Source organism: Aedes albopictus, chromosome 2, assembly GCF_035046485.1.
Source record: "Aedes albopictus strain Foshan chromosome 2, AalbF5, whole genome shotgun sequence".
Classification (NCBI taxonomy): domain Eukaryota; kingdom Metazoa; phylum Arthropoda; class Insecta; order Diptera; family Culicidae; genus Aedes; species Aedes albopictus.
In genome coordinates, this window is record NC_085137.1 from 289,360,179 (window position 1) to 289,385,103 (window position 24,925).

The 24,925-nt window shown below is 40.0% G+C and overlaps 1 protein-coding gene across 9 annotated transcripts in view; it reads left to right on the forward strand.

Moving 5' to 3' along the window:
- Positions 1-24,925, forward strand: part of LOC109411098 (G protein alpha o subunit) — a 289,726-nt gene that overhangs the window by 48,843 nt on the left and 215,958 nt on the right. For 5 of the 9 annotated variants that reach the window (XM_062852047.1, XM_062852050.1, XM_062852049.1 and 2 more), the window contains exon 3: positions 22,348-22,390. In XM_062852047.1, coding sequence (XP_062708031.1) covers positions 22,348-22,390 — 43 coding nt within the window. Of the gene's footprint in view, positions 1-11,243; positions 11,786-22,347; positions 22,391-24,925 lie in introns of all 9 variants that reach the window. The other 4 variants (XM_062852043.1, XM_062852044.1, XM_062852046.1 and 1 more) reach the window with 1 other exon arrangement.

Below are 24,925 nucleotides of genomic sequence, written 5' to 3' on the forward strand. Positions count from 1 at the left end.
GGACATTTTTTGTTCCTAGTTCCCACTGCCAGTACATATCTGCTGCTCTGTTTGAGGACCGGTAACGACATGACGTTCGTGCTTCCCGTTTCATGGCGTTGTTTTCATACCGAACGTAAAACTTCCTTTTTATGTTTCCGCCCGTCGTCGTCGTTGTCGTTGTGGTACAACGCCCACATGCGGGGTCATGGTGGGCAATCTAAGAACACAAACTGTCACCAACCGCCGGAATTGGTCTCTGCTCTCTCTAGGGGAGACTGGGGAGACTTGATCCCTTTTTCTTAATTTGCCTGTAACTTCAAGAAAAACACAAAACTTGATCCGTTTTTCATACAGAATGGACGGTAAACATCTCTTGCAAGTTTATACACAACAGAAAGACTTTAAATTATTGTTAAAGTTTTCAAAACTGTGTTTTTATGGAGGCATGTTTTATGATGTATTTTTCAAAAATGGGCCACAATTGATCCCCTTTTGAGCACATAGTTAATTTAAAGGGAAAATAACTCTAGAAGCTTCCATTTCATTTTCATTTCAAGTTTTCTTGTATTTTTGATGAATATGGTGAATTTGAAATTATAAGATTTCCTTAAATTGTTAAGGTTATGCAGTATTTTGAAAATGGGGAGACTTGATCCCTCTTTTTATGTTGTGTAATAAAATAATAATTATCTAACAAGTTTTATCATTAAATAGACTAGAATTCCCAGTAAATAGAGGCTTCCGAATACAATTTTATTTTTCACATGTATAATGTGTGTTTAATCCTCGAGGGATCAAGTCTCCCCATGCCACTGTTGTATATACCAAGCTGCATTAATTAAAATATTTATAAAACAGCCCTATTTGAATAAATACGTTTGATAGTGTTTTATTTACACTATGTGCTGTTAAATTTTGACACGATTTGGTTCAATTTTTACAAAGTTATTGAGATTTTTCGGAATCGCCTAAAAGATTTCTGAAGGACTGAAAACAAACCATCAGCCATTAAAAAATAATGCAATGTACAATCAAAATCAATTGTAACCAAAACATTGTCGTCTGTCAAGATGTAGTTTTGGAAAAAATATGCTAGAAGAAAACTGTTTTTGATTCCGAGAAAATATGGGGGGAACAAGTCTCCCCAGGGATCAAGTCTCCTCAGTCTCCCCTACTGAATGTATGCAACAGGGCGGTGTTTGGGTGCTGTTGGTTTCTGGGTGGTATAATTTGGGCTAGTCGATGTATATCTGTATGACAAAGAATGCTTTTGAATGTTAGTAATAGTTTGATATTGCAATAGGAGTTCTCTTTGTTTTGGATGGAGTTAGTAGTCTAATGCCTATCGTTTATTTTTTTTTAAAGCAAAATATGGGTTTGGAATTTTATACCTACTTGTTATTCATCGAATGATACTAGATTTATACAAAATAACTGAATTAAAAATGTAAAATCACAAATTTCAAAATGATCATACATGAGTTCTTGCTATAAGCTGAATGATGAAATAAAATATTTGGAATGACAGCTTTGGCTAGTTTTCATGTCGCGCACATCGACATCATGATTGAAACATCGAAAAAAAAAAGGAAAAGTGAATATCTAAATCCACCGCTTTCTTAAAAAATTGTGGTTTTTGGATTTCAGTTTTTCCGCTTGTTTTTAACAAAACCATGTTCACGTAATGACACATTGCTACATGAATGCTAAATGCATTTCTCATTGCAAAAACAATTTTTTGGCAAAGAACGTGCAAAAAATTTGAATATTGTTATTTCGGAGGCAATCATAAGTGAAATTTTTGGGATTGCCATACCCGTAAAAAGTTGTTGTATGGCGTACCCGGCAGATGAATGAGAATGTGAATCGTAGCTCCGTAATCGGTAAACGGCAAACGTTAAAAAGGTTGTATTAATTGTTTCTGGTGCTCTTGATGACTATTTCATAGTATGAAATGTATGTATAGAGAAGAGGTATTATTCTTATTCGCTCACCTTCTGATATATGCAAATGTTGTAGCCGAATCCACCTACTTAATATTGTACAAAAGGTGTGGTCAGTAATTAAGATAATTATTATTGTTTAATCCTTCCACCCCACAATTTGTCGATGACATGATTAATATGCTTCTAAACTGTTAAAGCCATAGCTCAAAACTCCTCCATCCTGTTCTGTATCGTTCTAACGATTTCTAATTTCACAGTATCCAATTACATCCCCATCCGATCCCCACCCGATATCTCACTGTCCAGGTTGTTTCGTTCTAATTTCCATTGATAAGCATCGCTACACGGTGCTTGCCAGGAAAATGCTACTGGAAAAATCAATCATCACGGACTGTTACTGCTGTTGTTGTGATGCAGCCGTGCTTCTCTGTATAGTCTGGTCTGGCACTTTCAGTTGCCATGCTTACTGACGTCTACGGAGATTGTTTTACTGTTGCTCATGGCCTTTTACAGCGGCCTTTACTAAATGTGTGTGAAGCCCCAATACAGACACTGACTGGCTGCTGGCTGGAACATTCGAACGGGGTTATTTTTAGCCCTTTTGTGATGCGGTTCTCCACTGGGAGTCGGCTAACGGCGGATGGATCTCTATTTATTCCGGCAATGATTTCGACTAGATTGTATCTGTTAGCTAGCAGGATGGGGTGTAGAATTTCGCTTCTGTATACAATGTTTCAGTGCTATATTGGGTGACGATTACCTGCATCAACATGATTAGAAATTTAGGTCATTCCTAATTAACTATTGTTGGTACAAAATGCAAAAAAATATATAATTTCAAAATAATGATATCGTCTCACATGTATCAAGAGCAAAATTTATGACCGCCTAATTAGAGCACAGTGGCAAATGTTCCGTGCCATTTTAGATTTATTGTAGTGAGAAATCCGAGTTCTAATCACTCCAGCTCCAGGGCTGATCATTTACTAATGATCAATCTATCATAATGAGAAAATATGACCGTTCATAAATACTTTCACACGTTCACGCTTTTCGCACGCACTACAGCAGAGGTTCTCAAGCCATGTTTTTCAAAATTCACTTGCGCACGTTCAACTGCTTCACTGCTACAACAAAATGTACGGCACTTATTCACATGAAATGTTGCAGGTGAAATAAGATTTCATCAGGCCAAACTAAAGCAATTTTAAAGTATTCGTTGCAGTGCAGTGCTATAGCCGTAGTCCGGTGTCCCGATTATTGTGGACACAGGCTTCTATCATCAACAGTACGCCATAACACTCGGTTTATGGATGCCGCTCTCCATTCTTGATCACCCCCGATGCCTCGCGTTTCAGATGAACAGTACAGTTCTGCCACCGTTCCAATTGTTCTGGCGATACTGTCCATGTCGTTCGCAAAGCACACAAATTGACCAGTTTTTCTGAAAATCATACCTCGGCGGTTGAGCCCGGCTCGTGGCTTTACACTATCCAGCGTGATTTAAGAGTAGGCATGAGAGTTCGTCATCTTGCCATAGTTTCCGGCGAGATTCGAATAAACTGGTTAGTTCCCCGAAATCTTTACGCACTTTTTCACACCGTCTATTGTTGCTTCAATCAGTCTAGTCAGACTCCTAGGAAAGCCGTTTTCGTCCATGATTCCATAGCTCTGTGCGATAGATACTGTCGTATGCCACTTTGAAGTGGATGAACAGGTGATGCGTTGGGACCTGGCATTTACGGCATTTCTGGAGGATATGCCGCACGGTGAAGATCGTCCGTTGTCGACCAGCTGTCGTCAACCCCGCCCGCGCATAACTGCTTGGCAGACATCAAGAACTGATGCCCACGTGAAACCCGATCTGACCTGCTGAAGGCAAGGGTATCACTACCACCCAGGCCGTATCAGCTGCACCAGAAGGTTGCTGACAACAGGGTCTCCACCTGCACCGACCCTTGCCGGGGACCCCTTTCCATCCGCGGGCTCGGATCCAACCACCGATCTCGACGCAGGGCACCGGTATGACCTACGAAGCCGACTCCGAACCCCTGGACCACCTCTTGTACTGCATCTGAACTAGCCATTCTCCGAGTCCACGCGCCACCTCCTCTGTAGCTCCTAGACGATATGGGTGATAGCCGTTGAAACGGCGTTCCTGCCAAACTCATCCCTACACATTAGCGTGGCTCAAAATATCACATGTCAAAAAGTTCGATGGGCCCCATTCTCATTTCGTTCCATATGACGCCACGATGCTCTGGTCAAATTTTCAGCTAAATCCGTTAACATTTGGGCGGTGCTAAACTCATTTGAATTTTGTATGGGAGTTTATATGGGAAAACATCGGTTTTAGCAATTTTCTCATGAGGGGCACTATTTTTACTTAAAACACATAACCGATTGTATTGAACTATAGTCTCACATGTGCTGAAAAACTTTGTCGAAGACCGCAAAGTCATCCGAAGCTTGTAGGAAAAGATATTACACGCAGACCATCTGGTGGTGCTTAACATTTAACATGTAAAGGAATAACAATAGCAATAAAATCTCATTAAATGGGCCCGTATTGTCTAGGCTATAGCTTTTTTCGCAAGTATCTGATCACGTAGCGGTCTTCGACAAAGTTTTTCGGCATATCCTAGGCTATATTTCTATAGGATTGATTACGTGTTTTAAGGGAAATTGGAACCCCTCAGAAGAAAACTGCAAAAAACGATGTTTTCTTATATAAACTCCCATACAAACTTCAAGCGTGTTTAGCACCGCCCCAATGTTAACGGATTTAGCTGAAAATTTGGCCAGAGCATCGTGGCGTCATATAGAACGAAATGAGAAGGGGGCCCATCGAACTTTTTGACATGTGGTTTTGCCATACAAGCTTGAGCCACCCTACTACACATCCTCTGGACCAAATTGTCCGGAGTTGTATCCTCCCCGCATGTGGCAAGCGTGCTGTCACGCATTGTGCGAAAACGCGGGCACATGAGCAAAATGTGTTCCGCCGTTTCCTCTAAACCATTGCACACTGGGAATTCGGGAGAATCCGCATGCCCGAAACGGTGTAGATACTGTCGGAAGCATCCATGACCTACGACCTGTGTCAGGTGGAATGTAACTTCTCCATGGCGCCTGTTCATCCAACTTTCTAACCTCGGTATCAACCTATGGGTCCACCTTCCTTTGGTGGAACTGTCCCACGCGCGCTGCCATTTGACCATAGAGGCTATCCTGGCAGTCCTGCGTAATGCCTCTTGTGCCGCGCATTTCGAAGCACTCCATGTCCTCACTGATAAGAATGCTGACAGGCACCATACCAGTAATGACACAGAGAACGTCGTGTGACACGGTACGGTACGCGCTCGCAACCCTCAGGCACATAAGCCTGTAAGTACTTTCCAGCTTCCGTCGGTAGCATTTAGTACTTAGCGCGGTGCCCCACGCCGGGCCGCCATACCTAAGTATGGACGTAGCAACACTAGCCAGAAGCTTGCGCTTACTGGCGTACACCGCTGAGCTATTGGACATCATCCGGGACAGTGCCGCAATAGCTGTGGAGGCTCTTTTACAGGCATAATCGACGTGGCTACCGAAGGTAAGCTTATCGTCGATCATCACGCCCAAGTGTTTGACGGAGCGCTTTGACAGGATAGTGCACTCTCCTACACTGATCTCCGTCTGCTGCTCCGACTTCAGGTTGTTAACAACCGTCACCTCTGTCTTGTGGTGAGCCAGCTCCAGTTTCCTGGACCGCATCCACGCCTCCACAACCTTGATCGAGTGGTTGGTAGTCAACATTACCTCCTCGATCGTTTCACCATAGACTTCGAGCGTAATCTCGTCGGCAAATCCGTTTCGCTCTTCCTGTGGCGGTTCGCTACAGTATCGACTACAACAACAGCAGGCAGCGGGTAGAGGAAGAGGCGGCTAGACATCATTCTTCGAAGAAGGGGTATTTAGGGAGGCGCTCCGCCGTGAGCGAAACATACTTGGTTTAGACGACGACGAGCTGGTAGCGGTGCTCTCACGTGCGTGTGATGCGACCATGCCTAAGCTGGTGAACCGACGCGATTGCGGACCTGCGCCGCGCCCGCCTACGGGCTAGGCGACGGATGCAGCGAGCACGATCAGAAGAAGAACGCTGATAATGTCTAAAAAGTGCCGTTCGTCAATCAGAACGTGGTCGATTTGCGATTCTGTCTGCTGTGGTGATTTCCAGGTGTAACGATAAAGACGGCTGCGTTGGAAAAAGTATGGCCATTTTCGTTCGTCAGCAGCCCATCACGATAAAAGCTGTTCCCAGCTTACGTCCGCTTCCGCAGCTCTGGTAGATAGTATGATTATCTCTTAATGTTCGCACCATGGATCCTGTCCAACACACCTCCTGCAGCGTTACGATGCCGAACCCGCAGTCTTTCAGTAGATCGGCGAGTATGCGGGTGCTGCCAATTAAGTCGAGAGATAGGCGTTTCCATGTACCGAGTTTCCAATCGCAAGTCCTTTTTGTTCGCTGGGGTCGTTGCCGTTGGTCCCAGTTCGTATTATTCTGTATATGGTTTCCCGTTACAATTGTTTTTACGGCTGGCTCGTAGGGCCGACACCAACCTTCTACTTTCCGATCAGCTGCCTCACGTGGGGATCAGATGCTGTTGTGAGATGCTTTTCCTGGAGAACAGATGCTTAGATTTGCGAAGCAACATCCTCCCCTCCCTCCGTGTGCCTACGGCTACGACCAAAATTCCCACCGGGGTTATCCGATCTTCCCTAAGGTTTCGCGCAGCCCGGCCGGCACACGGAGCTAGGGATAAGAGTTGCTGGGCAGATGCTAGTGATCTCAATATGATCTGTATTGTGCGAATTATCCAGCCATTACCGTGATTTGAAACATCTCTAAATTTGCATGAACTCAAATAGCACAATTTCAACCATTTTACTTTGGAATACACAGAGTAATAAAGTAAAAATCTTAAGGTAATTACAGACAAACCATGATATACACCCAGATATTTTTATCTGCATTTTTTCCTGTGCGGCCGCCCGACCATACCCAGGTAACCACTAAGCATTTGAATAAGCCGTGTATCAGCCCGTATTATGCATTTAAACTGCTTGCTGCCCTACATAAGCAGTTCGAATGCATAACTGCCTTGAGTTAGCATAAGCTGTGCTGCTCAAAAGCTTTTGGCTGTTAATTAGCATTTCAACTGCTTGAAGTGTTTTCACTTGGGAGCAATCAGAATGCTTTTCAACTGCTCTTTAAATGCTAGGAGCAAAAAGGTTGGGAGATATGTTACGCATTTGGCAACACATACTGTCTCTCTCTTACAGAGCCTATGCTTCTGTTTACAAATTTGTGCATCTTATTTGTTTCTTCATTTTCCCTTACTCATCAAAAAGCACCAAAGAAAACATTACTGCAGCTGGACTGGATTGGGAACTAGTCCATCAAAAAATCACCAAGTATTTATCATTTCGTCGCAAAATGTGTGCCGAATAGGTGGATGCTTTGGTGGATCAAAGGATTGTTTGAAAGAGGGAGGAAAGAATCATATTCCACAGATATTTAAAAGAAGGGATCATAATATGCTCTACCACAATGAAATATCTCAACAAGTTTTGGATGTTGAATCTGAAGCTGTTATCGAATCATTCTTTATATTGGCGATTAATTCAACGCACGCCACCGGACCAGCTTTAGCATCGTGGATCAAGAGCAACAGAATCAGAAGCAGATACGACACCGACGAACCGACGTGACAGTGGTGTTTCAAAAGTGTCCCCCCTAAATTTAACGGTCGACCAGCAAAGCGAGCGAACGCTTCTGTCAACTCAGCTCAGGCGCGAACCTTTTCCTATATGAATATGGAGTCAAGCTATCAAAACAACGCGAACCGTTGTAGAGGAGGCGGTAGTGTTCGGCTATTTTTCATCATGGCGTCGGGGACAACAAATTTGATTTTTTTTGTTCTAGCTGTCACGTCGGTTCGTCGGTGGATACGATTCATCAATCTCCGGATCGTAAGTTCAAACCTACATCACTACAAAAATCAGCAAAAAAGTACCACCTAGCACCGGCTGGAATATGGAAGGACGATGAAACGGGGAAGCAGGCTTGAGAGAACGAGAAGCAGACGTCAATCTATTTTTGTTTTTTTTTTTGCCGACGAGGCGTTACGCTTCTTTGACATTTCGTCACGACGTTCCTGAAGGGATAGCACTAAGACAGCCCGTTATTTTACCAAAACCTGCTGTAAGGTAGCACTATAGGTGCATATACGGCTAATTAGCATTAAACGCCTTGTCGTAAAGGCTACTATAATGCTGAAGGAATGCTATTTTAAATGCTTACTGGTTACTTGGGTACTATTATTGGACATTTCCCTAGTGAGAATTCAGAGAGATATTAAAACTTTTGCTGGTTACGCAAAAAAAAACTAAGATTTTTTGAAAACAAAATGTATGTCCAAGGAAAATTTACAAGAAGCTCTAAACAAAACAAACAAAACAAATTTACAATAACGGAATCGTACAGTAACCCAACCAACATTATAGCTGTACAAAAGATAATTAAGCCGCTGATAAGCTTGATTTGAAAATTTTGGCTGAATAAGCTGCTGTTCAGCTGTCATTGTTTTTTTTGGAAAGAAAATTGCACGCTGCGGCTTTGTGGCACTTGAGTAGGAGGATAACATTTAATGAATGCCGAACACTCCAATGTAGGTCCCCTTGACTAGTTACGATTTTTTGCCTGGGAACCACTGTTCCGCTACTGTTTTGCCAACAACCCCCTTCATGCAAACACTGAATATCAACGTGCGTTGCAAGCTTGGTAGTTTGCTGGTAGATGAATCACTTCCCTTTATTTCTCGATTCTCGGTTTCGGTCGCGTCTGCCTTCTCAATTCTCCTGCTGCTCCGGCTGGCCGACGCGACGGTACGGTGGTGACGACGATATGGAAAATTTACGGTGTAAATAATTGGAGCTGTTTTAAGGCGGTACGTCAGCACTCAGGCCCATTCTCCTGCTGCGGTCAGCGAAACGTTTTACGAGCGGATTCCTTTTCTAGGAGAAAGTGGGAAGGTTTTGTCGAGATTGGAATTTCAAAGATGATAACTTCTAATCCTAATCTAATTATTTCTACGTCGTGAACGTAGAACAATCAATGGGTTTCGTTTGTATCTTAAGCCATTTCGGATCGACCCAATTTCTTGTTTAAATTACGAATCTGACAAACTCAGCATGTAACGCTTTACTTACCGTGCTGAAAGTTCATCTATTCGCTAATACAAGGTAGGATGGGGTGTGATTTTAAGAGGCCAGCACCAGCATCCAGTGGAATGACCACGGAGCACCCGCTCGTACATGATGCTACAAATACCACTACAAACCATGTGGCTCCACTGTTCCAAGCGGTGAACGGTGGGAATCTCAGAAACATGGGAATAGGATGAGGGGGTCGCTGGAAGCTGTGTGGGTGTTGTGAGAGTTTCCACCCGCTTCCGTTGGGCGTTTGCATGTAAGGGTGGCCGCGTCTGACAGGCTGTAAACTTTTTCGTACCGACCGAGATGAGAGGCACCGATAGAGTGGGAAAACGATTATTTTACACTTCTGGCTTCTGATTCGATAACAAGATGAAATGTCTTACTCATCAGCACGGGCGGCACAGCTTTCGGTGCCGGTGTTCTTCCCCGCTTAGCTTTGATTGCGGCGCGCTCTCTCGGTGTGTTTGATTTCCGCCGCGAAGAAGCAGGGTAGATTTGTACCTCTCTCTTTCTACACCTACACAAGCCTTCGCGTCGTTCTTCCTCAAGGTCATCCCTAACGATGTGATGCTGTGCTTTCAAGTGCCCATCCAAGAATGTGAATCGGTTGGTAGTCGCAGATGGGAGAAACAAAAGTTCTATGTATGTCGTTATGCACTCCAGATCGGCAGACGACACATAATTAGGTTATGGCCGTACCTATCTCAAATATAATCTGGATGTGCTAAGCTTTTTCATCGTGTTCTTCGGTGATTCATTTATCATTTCTAAGTGTAGTATCAGCCAATAAAATCATCAGTTAGGTTTCAATGCTAAGCAGACAACCAGGGGCCTTCACTTACTTGAATAATTGGTGGACTACAACATCTATTTTTGTAGCTTACATTGAATTTACGCCGAATGAATCATCTTTCTGCAGTGGACGCGGTCATGGTCAAATCGCTTCCAGTCCCCCTGAATGTTGTATGCTCTTAGGCCCGCTTAAACCGCAAACTGCCATATTGTACGTTTCCAGATATCGTTTTCTTCCCTAGTAACATTTTTTAGCCAATTAGACTAGGTGAGGTTCTTAGAACCGTCATAAAACCAAAATTAATTGTATGAGGTTTTATTATTATACGCAGCCCTTTACGTTCCCAAACGCTCTCTGGTCGACTTCCTTCAGCGCCCAAGTCTCATGGCCGTATAGAGCAACCGGAAGGATCTGTGAATTTTGTCTTAGTCTATCAACTACAGCACTTGAATTGGTTAAAGAGGTCGTAGAAATCTCTAATGGATTTCACCAAAACTATTGCTTGTTCAAAATTTTCCCAAGTATTCCTTTAGTTTCACAAAAAAATCATCATCTCTAGGATTGTTGTTGAGAAAACTACTAGAAGCTAAAATTTTCAATTGTGAATTTGGGAGCTTTCTGGTAGCTCAAAAATTGCTGCCAATACTTGCTGTTTCCATACATTTGTCCTACCTACGAGTGCGACAACGTTCATGCACTTCTGTTATCAGATAATAAAACCACAAAAAAAGTTAGGTACTTATTGGTTTTGTAATGGCCGAAATCAGTGGAAACAAAAAAAAATCCTGAGATTGAAGTTTTATCTTTGTCACCACCCATTTGTGAATTGTATGCTTTGGTATCGAATGACTGATGAATCGTTTGCATTAACGTTCAACAACAGTATAGATACCGTACTGGGAAACCAGATGAAAGCAATGGATGATGCTGCTGGAGCTAGGAAATAGTGCCATGTCATAAAACGCCTATATATCAGGAGTCTGGGATGTTGTTTGTACACGTAGTAATGAAAGTGAACCTGGGGTTTGCAATAGAACTTCTTAGACATGGCTGCTGGCTGTTATTGAGAACATGTGCTCCATGATAGGGCATGTAGGTAACTAGTGGGAGAGCTAGCATTTGATATCCACATTATTGATGACTGAAGAAGTTGAAGTGGTAATTCCGTTATATTGGCCGCAATAAAAGTGATCGATATCCAGAGAAGATGTGTGTTTTGATAGGCATCATAAAAATCTCATACGCCTCGTTCTTTACAGTTTGATATCTGTTGTTCATCGTGAGCGCTAGTTCTGCTTGAGGAAAAAAGTGTGTTTGATAGTGAAGATGTTTCTCTAGCGCATAGAGATGGTGGTTCCGCTCAAAGAATCTGTCGGAATTGGTGTTCAAATGTGTGACTGATACGAAAGCTCAATCTGTTGAATAGTGTTGCTCGGTCAGAGCTATAAATCTAAAAGAAAGCATCATCCTTCGCACAAAATAGAGCGGAGGAGGTAGTAAGAGGCCGCGCTGTTTGCCTAGAATAAGCCGGTCGAGGAAGACGACGACGGTGCCCATAACACCGCTAAACGACGGTCGCGTGATCTCTGCCACTTTTTCGTTTGATCTGTGATTTCGGCCAAGCTGCTGCTGGCCGAACCAACCAAATCGTCCACGACGTTTTGTACGGAGGCAATCCGCATAATGGGGTGCGCACAGTCGGCTGAAGAACGTGCAGCGGCAGCACGAAGCCGCCTGATCGAGCGAAACCTCAAGGAAGACGGCATCCAGGCGGCGAAGGACATCAAACTGCTGCTGCTTGGTAAGATATTATTTTTAGTACATCAGAGCCTTGATGTATTTCAACGTGCGAAATTACATCACGACCCAGAAGATTTCATAATCAACAATGTATGGCTTTATCTAAATAATTTCTCAGAATTTAAACAAGCGTAACATATACTCAAAACGGGTGAGCGACGTTAGGCATAAATACGATATGCATAATTGACGACTGGTTTAATGGGACATTAGGCATAATTTACATTTTTTAACATCAATTATGCCTAATATCCTTTAACCATAGCATCATCTGTTATGTTTAATGTAATAACCCTCGTGCGATCGCGCTGTTGTATTTTGTACAACACGTTGCAAAAATCTCGCTTTTTGTACTCAGCATTGGCGTGGTGCTGATGCAGGTAGTCAACCGCGCGAGTTACGGGAGGTTAATGACTCACATACTTTATGCGTCACGTATTTAGCTAAATGTCATTATGCCTAACGTCTTTATGTCTAATTGGGTATGCTGCTCAAAACCAATATAAACAATTACTTTTTTTGGTTGATGGAATACTGCTCAAAGTAGAATGGAGTAACGGTAGTAATAAAAAAAAACGATTGAAAGAATCGCAAGCGTGTAATGGAGGAAACTGAAAAAGGAAATTAAATTATCATAGAGCCATTATTGACCAACGCAATCACAACGACAATCTTCTTACTTAACGTCTTCGTATACTTACGTCTTAACGTCTTCGTGATGATGATGATGATGATGATAAATGTGTACCCACCATCAGCGCAAGGATTACCTATGACTGCAGAATAATTCCGGTAGGGAATTATCTACGTGATGGTTTGTTGTAGCAGGGTGAGTTAAAATTGCTGAATCCCTTCGGTAGTCAACAAAAGTTGCTATCTCATGACAAAAGGCTGGCTACTCCACGAACTTGAGTCCGGTCATCAGTTCTTTTAACTCCCTTAGGCTACCCCTCCCCGTGTGTATGTGTGGGTGTGTGTGAGTGTTCTCCCCACAATATAAAAATGGAAATTGTAAAAAGCTATGTCAAATAAACAGTGAAAGGAATAAATAGATATATGTCATCAAATTACAACAATATTTTACCGTTCAATAATGACTTACCTTTGCTGATATAAACCGATAATAAAGGTACGCTCACATGTCTTGGGATTTTGATTCCTGTACCATGACGCAGTAGCTTCATATACTTTCTTTCCATGATTAGTGAATAATCCTATATTAAGTATCTTCAAACAATAATGAGTGGAACTTTTAACAGTATGTTTCCTTATTCTGACTATTTATTGAAACTGGTCGTGTAGATGTTTTTACAATTGAAATACTGTCTAGATTAACGTCTCTTTTCTGTGTTTTCTACACACTTTCCTCTCCGCTTGAAATTTCACTACAGCTGTCTTTGTAAATTTCTTCTGCTTTCTTTTTTAGTTTCTCTCTATCGTTTGCTAACTCTTTCCAATCTTGTCGTGTCATCCCTCGGTATCTCCTAAGATCCTGCCGCAATGAATCCTTCCAAGTAAAACTAGGTCTGCCTTCCTTTTTGAAGCAAAATTTGAATTTATACGCTGATTTTAACGGATGCATATTGGGCCTTCTTATCACATGACCGTAATAATTAATTCTGGCTACCCTGACTCTTCTATTAATGGTTTTCCCATTCAGTTCTTTTTTGATGTTAAACCTTCTCTTCTTGTCTCTACAGTTATTCCATATATCCTTTAAAATAAGCTTCTCATATTTTGCTAATTGCAAGCGACTTCGTTTTGTGATAGTAGACACTTTTGTACCATATTGCATGGCTGGAGCGATGACAGTTTTATAAATAATTTTACCGATTTCCCATGAAGGCTTAAATGTTTTACAAAATTGTACAACACTTTTGGCAGATTTAACCGCATTAATCGATCTCTGTCTAGTGGTAGCTGGCCTGTTCAATGTACTAGTTAGATTAACTCCTAGATATATGAGAGATTCACAAGTTGCATAATCCTTTCCATTTAGAACAATCGTTTTTGGAGGTGGATTTATGGCATTTGGTATTCTTATTAGGATTTGACTTTTCTGGTTATTGATTTCTAAACCTACCTCTCGTAAAACTTCTTCTAGCGCTGTAATGATTTCTTCCATTTTACCCTGGTCCTCTGCCATAATAAGGATGTCGTCCGCGAAAGCCAATAAAATTGGTATTACAAATACTCCAATTTCCAAAAGTGTCAGGTTTGGAACCCTTTCTACTACTTTTTTCAAAACACTTTGTATTACTAGATTGAATAAAAATGGCGATAACGGACACCCTTGTTTTATCCCTTTTCCTCGCTTCACTGTCTCTGAGTACTGTCCCTGCCATTTGATTTTAGCTCTATCCTCTTTTTCACAAATAAGCACCCTATCGATAATGTGAGTAGGAACATCCAGATCTCTCAAAATGTCCCTTAGTTTTGTCAAGCTCACATTATCGAAAGCTTTCTTTATATCTACCGATGCTACAAACAAAGTCTTCCCTGCGTTCCAGTATTCATCCATCACCCTTTTTGCTACGAACACATGATCATCTGTTGATCGCCCTTCGGTAAACGCAGCTTGATGTAATCCCGGATCTCCGGTAAATTCCTTTAGTCTGTCTCTTAACCACTTAGCATACGGCTTGTAAACTACGTTACATAAACTAATTCTTCTAAAATCATCTGCCGATTTAGGATTACAAATCTTGGGTATAGGCACTTGTATCGAATTCGTCATTTCTATGGGCATTCTATTTTCTAACCAGATTCTTCTCCATATATGTACTAACTTTTGGAATGTTTCTTCATCAGCAAATTTAACATGTTCCATTCGAACTCCATCTGCCCCTGGTGATTTTCCGTTACAAGACATTTGCACTATTCGTTTCATCTGTTCTTCTGTGGGTGGCTCTGTTAATGGACAAAAATCCTGTTGCTCTACTAGTTGTATATCTGGCCCTGCACTTTGTTTTAATATATCATTCCAAACTTTTGTGGTAACCTCAGCTTTTTTAAATGACTTCCTTTTAACATAATTTTTCAAGAACATAAACGATTTCCTTATCCTCACTCCAACATCAAAGTCATTTAAATCATTGTAGAAATTTTTGATAACTTTTTCCTCGTGTAGTTTGATTGCTTTTTGATATTCTTCTTTCCTGTTCTCTACTTTATGTTTGTATGTTATCATGTAAGGCCTTTTTCTGTACAATTTCAACGCTTTATTCAGTCGGTTCAATGCGCTTTTCCTTTTTGGCGTCAATGGCATCTTTGAAGTCCTCAAAGCAGTCGTTGCTGAAATTCTCATTTTTTTCGCGATCCCGTCGTAACACTCATCTAAATTTGACTCTTCAACTAGCTTATGTTTTTTAAGCTCATCATGATACTTTTCTCTAATAACATCATATTTAAGAGCATTTGCGTCTAATACTTTGTGAGTTTGTTTTGTTCTTTTTGCTAAAACAGTATCGATCAGCTTCACATCCATTACTATGAGTCGATGATCAGTACTTACTATACTCCAATACCCTTGGATAAACCTAATCCTCACATCGCTACATACTGCTTTAACTATATGATCAATTTGGCTTTCTCTATTCCCACTCCTCCATGTAACTTCGGTGTTCTGTCCTATTTTTGAGGATACGTTCTGCAAACTATGTAGTTCTAGAAATAACTTAAACTCTTCTCCGTTTTCGTTGCATTTTTCAAATCCTAGCTTATTGCCGACGTGCTTGTGAAATCCCTTTTCTATCACTTCGGAACCTATCTGAGCATTCCAGTCACCTAATATTATAATTTTCCTCTTGATATGATCTTTGTCTATCTCTTTCCCCAAGCTGGTAAAGAAATTGGATGCTTTCTTATTTGGACAATGTACATTTATTAATATAAATTTAACTTTCTGGTTGATTTTCACTGCTGTAGAAATGGCGAAAGATCCTATTTTCCTGATCTCACCTAATTCTAATCCCGTTCCTTTTCTTAGTAAGAATGCTAATCCTCTTGCTTTATTATTTTTCTTCCTCTCAATAAACCATCTATAATCTTCAGTCTCCACAGTACTGCCCAACACATTCACCTCTTGTAGTGCGGCGATATCGATATTATGATCCATCAATTCATCATTAATTTCTTCTCTCTTCAATGCCTTCATACAACCCCTAACGTTGAGTGTTCCAAATCTAACAAATTTAACTCCAACTTTTTCGTGTTCAACCGAATCTACTCCCTGTTGCGTAATGGCATCTTTTCCTTCAACTTCAGCTGTAGCATCTGATGTATTCTGAATGATTCTTTCTTCAATATTTTTACAATTTCCCTGATGAATCACTTCTGCCTGTTCCAACATAACTTGTTGACTACCCTCAATAGAATCTGTATCTAAGTTATTGAGTCTTTGACGTTGAATTACTGATTCCTCTTCATTAGTATCCTTGTCATCACTATATTCGACGTAACCTCCTGATTCATTACGATCCCCAATCTCAGCAACGCTATCATAATGATTTTTTACTTTACTCTTCCCACATGCACAATACCATACTCGTATCGCGTTTCCCTCATGTCCGTCATTACTCCCTATTCTTATGATTGGCTCATCCTCTTGATATACCTCTATTGCTCTGTTATACAATCTGCCGAATGCTACCATCGATTCATGTCCCAAATGATTGCCAAGCGTTCTAACTTCTTCAATAAACGAACTGAAGCCATTCTCCTCCAGACTTTCTACCAAATATGGTTCAAAATTGTCTCTATGTTCAACCATGTAATCAGCAATCCGATTCCTTGTTTCCTTTACCTCTTGTAATGTAGTTTGCACTTCTTTGCCACTATTGACTTGATCAAGTAAAGCCCAAACCAAACAGTTTCCGTCCCCTAACATTTTCTTAATCTTGATCACTCTCTTTGAAGTGAACTCCTTCATGAAAACAAATTGTTCTTTTTGTTTCTTACTATCCGTAGAAATGGCTTTGAATAAATTTTGTTTCCTGGAATCCTTTCCCAAATCTCTACGTCCTTCACTATTCATACTTTCAGATAACACACCATTATTCTCATCCACAATTTTTAATACGCTACCAAAATTGCCTTCAACTGATTGCTCCATCCACAATATGATATCTCCCTTCCTATTATCTTTGTTTTTGTATTCAACCTGTTTATTTTTAATACCTTTGATCACGATTATAACGTTTCTTTTCAAGATGTTTGCTACTGATTTCCAGTAAGCATTGCTACCTCTAATTCTGTCATTTTCCCTTTCATTGATCTCAAGCAACTCATCCTTCATCTTTATTATCACCTTTTCTTGTTCATCATTCCAAAATAGTTGATGCACGATCGCCTCTTCCACTGAATCTTTTTCTGTCTTATTTCGTATCAACATGACTCTATTCATTTTTTTATCGTGTATCTCTGTATATCGTTCAACTAAATCTGTCACACCATCTGTTCCTAGGTCCTCCAAATGTATCATACTACCGAACTTAACTTCTGCAATTATTTTATAGATATTCAGGTCTAAATTACAGTTTCTTCCTTGTGAATACGGTTGTATTGTGAACTTGTTGCCTTCATTATCAAAAATGTTAACACAACTTCCCACCAATTCAGCCGTAGCTTGTAAAATTTCCATCTCCACATCATTTTCTCCTTTCTTTATTAAACCCACATATACTTCAACGTTATTGCCCCAAATTATCGTAAAATAGTCTTTGTTACAGTTGATATATTCCACCAGTCTTTCTCTGAATTTATATATGTCTTGCGATAAACGATATTTGCTGAGATGGTTTTTCAATTGATAGATTAACGAACGTATTAAGGAATTATCATTAAAAAATAAAATAGAATACTTAAACGACATTGCTTAGATGGAAGATGACAAAACAAAAAAAAAAACAAGAACAAAATAAAAATCACTGTTTTCTGACTGAGCAATATATTATGAATTTAAAACAAATCCACTTACCCCAATTATACCTTTATGCAACTTACCACCTGGGTCGTTGTTGATAACCTTATTCGCATAAAAATCAGTCAGACTTACAGCAATTCACCATCCGCACCTTGGTTAGTTACAGACTTACTCTCGTTGGTTTCTTCCGAATTTCTAATTCAATCCTCTCGAAATGCACATCCCCATTTACCAACTGAACAACGACATACTACCCAACACTATTTTGTTTGCGACCACACGATCCAGCTTCCGTGATCAGCGCCGCTCGCTTTCCTTAAAATCAAGCTATTTCACCTTCTATCACAAGCTGAAACCGCCACCATTCACTTCCCTCTCTTCTCAGCAATTAGCAGACCGCACAAGATTTTCTCCTTTTTCCAGTCCTTCACACAGAACCGGCCAACTCAATTTCATCAACCCAGTCTTAACCCAAATCCTTCATCCTTACGACGTTTGCAGCAAATCCTTCGAACCACCGATTTTTTCTTCAACCAAAAGATCGCAAAGTCTCCTTGTCAAAAAAACAGCACTAGTCTACATAACGGTTTTTCTCCCACTATTGAAACCCGTCACCACACACTCAGCTTTTTCATTTCTCACCTTTCAGAAGTAACCTTTCAGAAGTATGGTTCCTTTTTTTTCAGTAGTCCCCCAAGAAAATCGGCCAAAAACCTCTTCCATCAACCGCATATCCATCATTTACCTTCATCAATACAAAATCTCAAAACTTCCTTATCGAAAACCGTACCTCACTATTTCAGTTCTTCTTACACTGCTCAAAACCCGTCACCAGATAAACAGCTTCTCCACAACCCAAAACCACTTACGTCTTAACGTCTTCGTTAACCGCATATCCATCATTTACCTTCATCAATACAAAATCTCAAAACTTCCTTATCGAAAACCGTACCTCACTATTTCAGTTCTTCTTACACTGCTCAAAACCCGTCACCAGATAAACAGCTTCTCCACAACCCAAAACCACTTACGTCTTAACGTCTTCGTTGGCACAAATTTCCCGAATGGAGGAGAACGTGCCTCTAGAGCCGACCTACTGATAACGTCTTCGTATAGGGACTAGTAGATCGTCGTTGTGATTGTGTTGTTCAATCATGGCCCTATGTTAGCTTTAATTTTTCTCTTTAAGCGTGTGATTCTTTATTTATTTATTTATTTATTTTATTTATTCACAGATTCAATCATTACTTCCGTTACACTCTCTTCTCTACTGAGTAGTATACACTCAGCGAAAAAAACTAGCGAAATTCATCGAAATACCTTATGAAAATTTGCTATAACTAATTCTTATGGATGACATAAGAATACCTTATGAAAATTGATCGTGCTTGCTATGACAAATTTTATTAGATAGACATATGAAAAGAACAAAAAAAATTTAAAATGATGCAGACTGGATTCGATCCATGAACGTCGGGATCACCGAGCCCGTGTTTTATCCACACGGCTAACGACGCTTGAGAATGCCATGTTGCTAAACATGAATAAAAGCCACGCTGTGAGACGATTTTACGTCATAGAGTGACCTTATGAAATTCATCCGAATCATTATGAATTATTTAAAGACCGTTTCGTAAGTTGGGCCTTATGGAAATCTTAAGGTTATTTGGCTGAGTGTAGGATTCATTGAAAAAATCTAATTATGATAAAGTCATGTGGTGACCAAACTTTAAAAAAAATCTTAAATGAAACCGTTTCATTACTTAAATAGGGTACTTTTAAGGGTTTTAGGGAAGTTACAGCGGGTTTTTAAAATGCATACATAAGAGTTTTAAGAGAGTTTCAAAGGGATTTCAGGGGGTTTCAGAATAAAACTAAAGGGCATAAAAAAATTTGATGGATTCAGGAACGGTGGTAGGGAGATATAAATCTCACAATCTACTCTATATTATTAACTATAGATTAAATCTTGCGTTTGCTCTTTTGCGGTGCACAATCGAACTAAAGTTTAAGCTACGTCATGACAGTGGACATTAATATTTGCGTGTTAGAAAAAATACACGTCATTCTATCTCACCTTAATGTGAAATTTCAAAAGGTTTAAACGGGGTTTCAGGAGGATTCAAGAAGTTTCCAGCAATTTCAGGAAGATGCAGAGAGGTTTCAGAAGGTTTCAGATGGACCTCAGAGGGTTTCAAGAGAAGGAGGCTTCAGGAGTTTCCAAGGGATTTCAGGAGGATATCAGGGAATTTTATGTGGATTTAAAAAAGATTTAAGAAACAATGCGCGATTTCAGAGAGCATCACGGATCAGTAGAGCTTCAGGGGTTTTGAGCGGAATTTCAAAGGGTTTTAGAGTATTTTCGCCAGGTTTCAGAGTAAGATAGTAAGCTTCGGTGATCTGTGGTCAGGGGTGTATTAAGGGCTACTAAACATACACTACCGATAAAAAGTTTGGAGTCACCCGCTCAAAACATGTCATTTTTTAGGCCCATATCTTCGCCAATTTGCGTCCGATTCCAAAACCCTAGGTCTCATTCAAAAGATAATAAGCCAAAGAAACTTTGAACATGATTTGAATGATACTTTTTCAACAATTTAATTTTGTATGTAAACTTAGCCTAAAGTTGCCAAATTTTCTAAAAATGAATATGAACTTACGGCAGTGTCGCTGGAAATTGGGTCGACCAAATTTTAAGATGACAGCAGTAATATAACCTATATTCTAGAGACGAACCAGCCAAGGGCTGAAAGTCTCTTTAATAAAGACAAATCAATCAATCAATCAATCAATCAACCTATATCTATTAGTTTTTAACTGCCTTTTACCGAACCTAGCTAAAAAATTTAGAATTAAAGTTATTAGGTAAATAAACTCTTGAAGTCACGACGCGACCGCTCCCGGGTCAACTTCTGATTGTTTTTAGATCTGGAAGGTACCCGAGCAAAGTTTGACAGCAATATGAAAACAAATTTTGATGTTGTGATATTGCAAATTATGATAACTCGGGTTGTTGTCGTTTTGGTCGTTTTAACGGTTAAAACATCAAAAATGAGAGCAGAAAATTGTTCCCATAACAGCAAGTTGACAACAATTTCTGCTATCAGTGATAGCAAATTGATAACTGTTTTTGCTATCAGTACGAAAAAATGGAAATATGGTTTTTCGACTGATATGAAAACTTCAATGCAATAAGATAATTGCACTAACGGTATATTCTTAGTGTTATTATACAATGTTACCTAGAAGTTTGAAAAAAAAAAAACATCAAAACTTAATATTTATAATAGTTTGAAGTGACAGCAAAACGAAATCAACATTTGAAATCAAATTTAGTCAAGACAATCTGATATCAAAATGTGATATCAATTTGCTGCTGAATACAAATCGAGTTTTCGATTTGCTATCATTTTGTTGTTCGACTTTGCTCGGGTGCTGAGTCGACGACCTAGTCATTTTATGCATTGTTATTTATAGTCGTTCTAAGAAAATAATTATCTTTCGCAGTCTTTACAATTAATGCATTCTAATTCAATGTGGATATTCTAAGAAAAACAACCCATCATTCACTTTTTTTTCGTTCCCAAATCTGCAATCTCCACCCTCGAATCTCCCAAGGACGAAAGATCAAAGAGCTCGCGTCAAGAACCTACTAACACAGCGCAACATTTTTTTGTCTCAAGAGCAAACTTATGTGTCTCCGAAGGATTTTGGGCCGCTGAATCCAGATCCGGGCTCAGATTTGCTCTAACACGTCACAATTTTGAGCTATACCTCAATTTATATGGCAAAATATGCGATTTTGGGCTTTTTTGACTGCAAGCCATTAAGCTTGGACATATTTTTTCAAGCAATCAAAAGGTTAATTGGTCAATTAACATCTAAATTAACGACTCATGCAAAATATTTCGTTTTACTTAATCAAATTTGATAGATATAAGCATTTTATGTTAGTATGAAAACTTGCATGCAACTTTTAAAGGGTGACTTGTATGGGGAATATCGTACCTGTCATAAATCGCTTAAAACTATCAAATTCGATTTGGTAAAACGAAATATTTTGCATGAGTCGTTGATTTAGATGTTAATTGACCAATTAACCTTTTGATTGCTTAAAAAAATATTTTCTTGCTTAATGGCTTGCAGTCAAAAAAGCCCAAAATCGCATATTTTGCCCTATAAATTGAGGTATAGCTCAAAATTGTGACGTGTTAGAGCAAATCTGAGCCCGGATTCGGATTCAGCGGCCCAAAATCCTTCAGAGACACATAAGTTTGCTCTTGAGACAGACAAAAAGTTAATTTTTGTTACGCTATGGTTTTTATTCTCATATATGTATGCACATTGTTACCACGCCTGAGTACATGTTCCTGGGATTTGGGGAAGGAGCCTTTGGTGGATTTATTTTTAGAGCTTTGAGTCGGACCGAAGCGGGGTGGGGTAGGTTCCTCATGGTGGGTTTGGTTCGTTACCTCTAGAAAAGTAAATTATACATCAAACGAAATACTTTAACTGGTGTTGAGGCCTTTTGAGTTGGTTTCTCAAAAAGACACATATCATAATTTACTTACCCGCTAAATCAATGCAACACCACTAATTTAATTCTTCAAAACTAATACATGTTTATTTTTAAATTGCAGGAGCTGGCGAATCTGGAAAAAGCACAATCGTAAAACAGATGAAGTAAGTATATCTTTTTAATGATTTGGTTTGGTATTTATGAGTTTCCCAGAAAGTATGGGTACAACTTTGTATATACAAATTTTAGACTTTAGACTTTAGACTTATCAATTTCCCTCATTTTTTTTTGCCGAAGATTATGTTAGTATCAAACAGCAAATTAAGCAGATAAGACTGATCTTTGGGCCACCCTATAGCTCAAGGTGGAATTTCTATCTTCCTCCTGTTATTTCTTGCCTATTTAATCCTCCAACTATGCTAAAAATTTAGCTTTATTGCGTGTCGGACAATCGAGAAAATGCAAATAGGGGACAGCTGCATGAATTGCATTAATTGGCTTACATGAAAATGATACAATTGGAGCTCCTCATACAAAAATTATTATAGATATATTCAACACAACACAGATGTTGACCAAAATATTAAGAGTAACACTGAAACTTGCAGCGGTTCAAAGGATCATTCAAAAAAGGTTCTAGGCTAGTTCTCTCGGGACCCACGCTTTTCTTTCCTTCCGAAGGAAGAACTCACATTTTGTGAGTTTGTCGGGAGTGGGATTCGATCCCAGGTCCTCGGCGTGATAGTCACGTGTTCTAACCAGCCAACCAGGTCCGCTCAACTATCACATTTTTTTCCTAAATCAACAAAATATTCACAATTGTTCCAGAAAAAAATATTTAGTGCAAATCTATTGTCAAATTATTTTTAAAATGCATTTTAAGTGACCGCCCAGACAACCAGTAATCGTATAAGATGTTGCATAGGATGATAAAATGGAGGCCATATACGTACATGCCTCTATTTAGGCAAATGTAAAATGAACGCATATCGCCTCCACTTTAACATCTTATGCAACATCTTCTACGATCACTGGTTGACTGGGCGGCATCATATAGTGCAAAAATATAACACGCACTTTGTAGAGAATGCAATCATTTTCTCAACAAACAACTATTCTTATATTTTTATTCAAAACATTTTCATTGATGAATACCTGTATTAAATTTGTTTTTAAAAGAAAAAAAAAAACAACTTTCTGTAATTCTGCAAAAACTACTTCTCTTTACGTTTTTGCCAAATGCATAAATTAAAAAAAAAAAACATGTTATATGGGAACTTACGTATTCTCGGCAGATTTGTTCTCTTCGTCATGGGGGGATTGCCTCTTGAACTCAAAGTTGGCCGCACATCTTTCCAAACCAAGCTCTATTATACGAACAAGCTTCAAGCAATTTGGCCAAAATTCCCCCCTGACGAAAAGCACATACGTAAATAGTATACACTGTGGTGCATTATTAATCGAGAAAACGCCAATTTTATACAAAATGGACAAGATTGAGATGCAGTAGCTATGGTTTAGCTTTGATGGATTTAGCTTATTTTTTTGACACTGAACTACTAATAGACTAAATTTCATACAACATGTACAAAATGTTTTCCTTCACAGGCCTGGAAGTAAAAAGCCGTTGAAAAATATACAAAAGTGTTCGGGCAGAAGCACACGTGTTAATCAAAGGGGTACTGCTGTCAACATATTTGTAGTTCCGTGCCAAAAATTGAGCTCAATCCATCGAAGCAAACTATAGTTACAGCATCTCAAACTTGGCCATTTTGTATGGAAATCAGCGTTTTCTCGATTAATTATGCATCACAGTGTACATTTATTTGCTTAACATCACAAGACATAATCAACAATAGTACGCCACAATGCAATGCTCGCCAGGTCACGCTCCACCTGGTCCTGGACCTGTCCTATGTTCTCTGCGCTCCACACCTTCTTGTGCCAACCGGATCAGTAGCAAACACTAGCTTTGCATGGTTGTTATCCAGCATTCTTGCAACATGCCCTTCTCGTCGTATCCTTCCGGCTTTGACCACCTTCTGGATGCTGGGTTCGCCTAAAGTGCAGCGAGCTCGAGGTTCAATCTTCTCCGCCACACACCGTTCTCCTGCACACCGCCGAAGATCGTTCTTAGCACGCGTCGCTCGAAAACTCTGAGTGTTTGCAGGTCCACCTCGAGCATAGTCCATGCCTTGTGTCCGTAGACGACTACCGGTCTTATTAGCGTTTTGTATATGGTGCATTTGGTGCATGGGTCTTTTTAGACCGCAGCTTCTTCTGGAGCCCGTAGTAGGCCCGACTTCCGCTGGTGATGCACCTTTGAATTTCACGACTCACATTGTTGTCATCCGTCAGTAAGGATGACAGGAAGACAAGTGCCTTCACCACCTCGAAGATATCTCCGTCTATCGTAACATTACTACCCAGACGGATCCGGTCGTGTTCGTGTTTGTGTTATGTCGCCCACAAAGCACACGAATTGACCGGATTGTGTGAAAATCGTTGAGCCCGGCACGTCACATCACACCTTCATGAGCGATGTAGAGTAGGCATGAGAGTCCGTCACGTTGTCACAGTCCCCGGCGAGATTTGAATGAACTGGATGGCTCACCCGAAACCCTTACGCAGTTTTGCACACGTCCATCGTTGCTTTAGTCTAGTCAGCTTTCCAGGAAAGCCGTTTTCGTCCATGATTC